Source organism: Penaeus japonicus, unplaced genomic scaffold (assembly GCF_977035675.1).
Source record: "Penaeus japonicus unplaced genomic scaffold, GWHDUDI00000001_assembly GWHDUDI00000020, whole genome shotgun sequence".
NCBI lineage: Eukaryota > Metazoa > Arthropoda > Malacostraca > Decapoda > Penaeidae > Penaeus > Penaeus japonicus.
This window is the reverse complement of record NW_028234422.1, coordinates 40719416-40722947: the sequence shown is the minus strand read 5'-3', so window position 1 is coordinate 40722947 and position 3532 is coordinate 40719416. Positions and strand designations below refer to the sequence as shown.

General features: G+C 36.2%; 1 protein-coding gene across 1 annotated transcript in view; it reads right to left on the bottom strand.

Annotated features, from left to right (window-relative positions):
• Positions 1–3532, bottom strand: part of LOC122247512 (beta-galactosidase-1-like protein 2) — an 88598-nt gene continuing 85066 nt past the window's right edge. The window contains exons 13-14 of the mRNA XM_086548460.1: positions 1986–2208; positions 1–130 (exon numbers count right to left, since the gene is read on the bottom strand). Of these exons, the coding sequence (XP_086404586.1) occupies positions 62–130; positions 1986–2208 (292 nt within the window). The 3' untranslated portion in view covers positions 1–61. The remainder of the gene's footprint in view (positions 131–1985; positions 2209–3532) is intronic.

The window sequence follows — 3532 nt, the reverse complement described above, 5'->3', positions numbered from 1 at the left end:
TCCATTGATGAGCTTTATTCATTCTTCAGACTTTTAAAGGCAGATCGGGATAAGACGAAGCCTAAGACAAGATTGGAGTGTCACGGAAAACGATTTCGGACGCAGCTGAATATTGCTCGAACACCACGATCTGTCGAAGAAGATAGGGGAAGCAGTGGTGTCAATCTTTAAATGATAATGACGATGGTAACGATGAGGATAATGCTGATGATAATACACTCATTAAGAAGGTGTAATAATAATAATGATAATGAAAAATATATGATGATGGTGATGATGACGACGATGAAGATGAGGATGATGATGATGTTGATGATGGTTATGATGATGGTGGTGATGGAGATGATGATGATTATTATTATAACAAATGATAATGATGATAACAATACTGATAATGATAAAAGTATTAACAATGATAATGATGATAATACAGATACTGATGATAATAATGATAGTGACGACAATGATTCTGATGATTGTAATGATAACGATAACAATAATAGGCATGATAACTATTATAATAATCATGATAACGTCATTAATATGATAATGGTAGTAATAATGATAGTAATAAAGATTGATAAATAATAATGATAATAATGATAATAAGAATAACAATAACGATGATAATGACAATAATATCAATGAAGATGATAGTGATGATAACTATGATAAGGATACCAAAAAAAAAAAAATAATAATAATGATAAAAAAGATAATAATAATGATAACAATAATAATAATAATAATAATAATAATAATAATAATAATAATAATAATAATGATAATATTGATAATAATAATAATAATAATAATAATAATAATAATAATAATGGTTATAATGTTAAGAATGATACTGATAGCAGTGATACTTAGTACCCATGATAAAACTGATAATGATATGATTATCATAATAATTATAACAATAGTAGGAATAGTTATGATGATACGTTTGTAGTAACGATTATAATAATGATGATAGTAATAATGAACATGAAAATAATAATGATAATGATAGTATCAGCAATAACAATGCAAATAATAACAATGATATATTTCATAGCAATATGGAAAAAATAACAATGATAATAATTATAATGATAATAACAAAAATATCAATGATGATAGGACAATGGTTATACTAACAACGGCAGAACAATGATAGATGTATTAAGAATGGCCATACTGACGATGAAAGCCAAACACAATGATAATTATATGAAACTTGTGTCAAGACTTGATGAGGAGAAATCAAATGAAAAAGAAGAAGATAAAAAGATCAGCTACCTGAATAGGCATAATTCTGTCATTTACCTGAGTGATAATTAGCTAATTAGCTAATGGTCATTAGCTAATTAGGTGATACATGGGTAAAGTGCATGATAGTGCCAACGCAAACATCATCATTATCTACACTGAGAGTTCACTGTTAATCATTTCTTTAGAATAAAAAACGTAGAGCATATGATGTCGAGATAGTGAAAGGTGGCGTAGGGAATCCGTAGAGATACTACATTAAATTTCTGATTGCATTGGGTTTTCAGGATCATTGTCGGAATTATGTGTCACTCGGATTTTACATGTACTCTTTCTTAGCATATATACTGGTGATAATGATGATGTTGATAAAGGCAATAGCTAGAATAATATCAATGATCATGATGATAATAATGATAATAATAGTATTAGTAGTAGTAGTAATGATCATAACAATAAAATCATAATGAAATGATAATGATAAAGTAAGATTAATAACAATAATTACGACACTGATAATGATAATGTGATAATAATGATAATGATTATGATTATCATCACTATTATAGCAAGGGTAGATAAGCAAATGACAATTATGATGATGATCATTTTAATAGCAATGATTATTCAAATAATGATGATATTATATTACTTAAAACAGCACTCGCAATTTACATGTAGCATCTTAGCATGGACTCCAGCAGATAGCATCGAGTAAAAATACCCACCTGATTGCTTCCTTCCTTGAGCAGGGGCGCTGGGAGGTACAGGGTCTTGGGCGGACCGGCGGTCCAGTAGCGGCCCAGGTTGAAGCCGTTGACGAAGACCACGCCCTTGCCCCAGCCGCTCATGTCCAGCCAAGTGTCCTCGGGGGCGCCGCTCACCTCCAGGGCGCCGCGGTAGAGGGCGGGGGTAGCGAGGGACCCGCTGAAGGCCGTCCAGCCGCTCAGACTAAGAAGGGAACGAGGGAGATTGGAAGAGGATTGAAGCACACGCACACACGCGCGCGGGTGCACTCACACACAAGCACAAGCACACCCTTGGGGTTCTATTGAATCTAAGCATCTCGTCCATCCTTATAGGAAATAATTCAAAATATTCAAAAGTGATATAAATTTTCATATATCAAGTGATCGACAAAAAAGAATTACTTGGGATAAATAGTTGAATATTTCAATGTTTACTCTGTGTTATCTCTCAATAAAACATCATTAAAAGGCAGTTGCACACATATCCACACACACACACACACACACATATAGATTCATAGATATAAATATATAAAAAAAAAACATAAACGCCAACCCTTCTGTGTTTCGTCTTCCCCTTCAATTTCCATCAACATCAAATCGGCACAAAACATTTTAACATTTCCTTTGCTGTTATGGTTGTTATATTTGCTTCTATTTGAGAATTCCACTCGCGGACTTGGGAATACACGTTTACACTCGCCTCACCCTAGGGAAACGTGTATATTTTCCCGAATGTCAGAGCAGCTTCAGACAGCGCGCGCTGGAGCCAAACTTTTGAGTAAACACGTAAGGCGGGAGAGATATTGAAGGGTCGAGGCGAGAGGACACGGAGATCAGGGAGAGGAGAGCAGGGGGGGGGGGAGGGAACGTATGAGTGGATGTAAGAATGAGGGGGGGGGGGGGAGAAGGCGAGGAGAAAGAAGAAGAAGAAGAAGAGGATAGGTGGATATGAGAGACGGAAGGGAGAGGGAGAGAAGAAGAGGAGGAGGAGGAGGAGGGAGTAGGAGGAGGAGTATGAACAGGAAAACAACAACGAAGAAGAAGAAGAAGAGGAGGAGGAGGAGGAAAAACTGGAAGAAGAGAAGGACAAGGAGGAGTAGGAGTGGGAGGAGGAAGTGTAGGGCGAGGAAAAAGAAGAAAAAGAGGAGGATAAATAGTAGGAGGAAGAGAAACAGGAAAAAAATAGGAAGTAGAGGGAAAAAGGGGATGGGAAGAATAATATGAGAGGGAAAAGAAGGAAGTGGAAGAGGATGAAGAGAATGTGCACAGGAGGGGAAAGAGGAAGAGGGGGCGGGATGAATAACAACGAGAAGAACAGGAGGAAGAGAGAGGAGTGGACGAGAGAAGTTTGGCGGGAGGAATTGCAAAGAGAAAACGTAATTCATTGTTAACACGATATACGAGAGAGCGTGAGAGGGGAAAAGATAGATTCGGATAAGAAATGGCCGTTATTGCTGATCTCATCCGGGTATCCGATTAAAGAGCTCGCTTATCAGCAGTATATTTGTAATCTTAAAGAATTT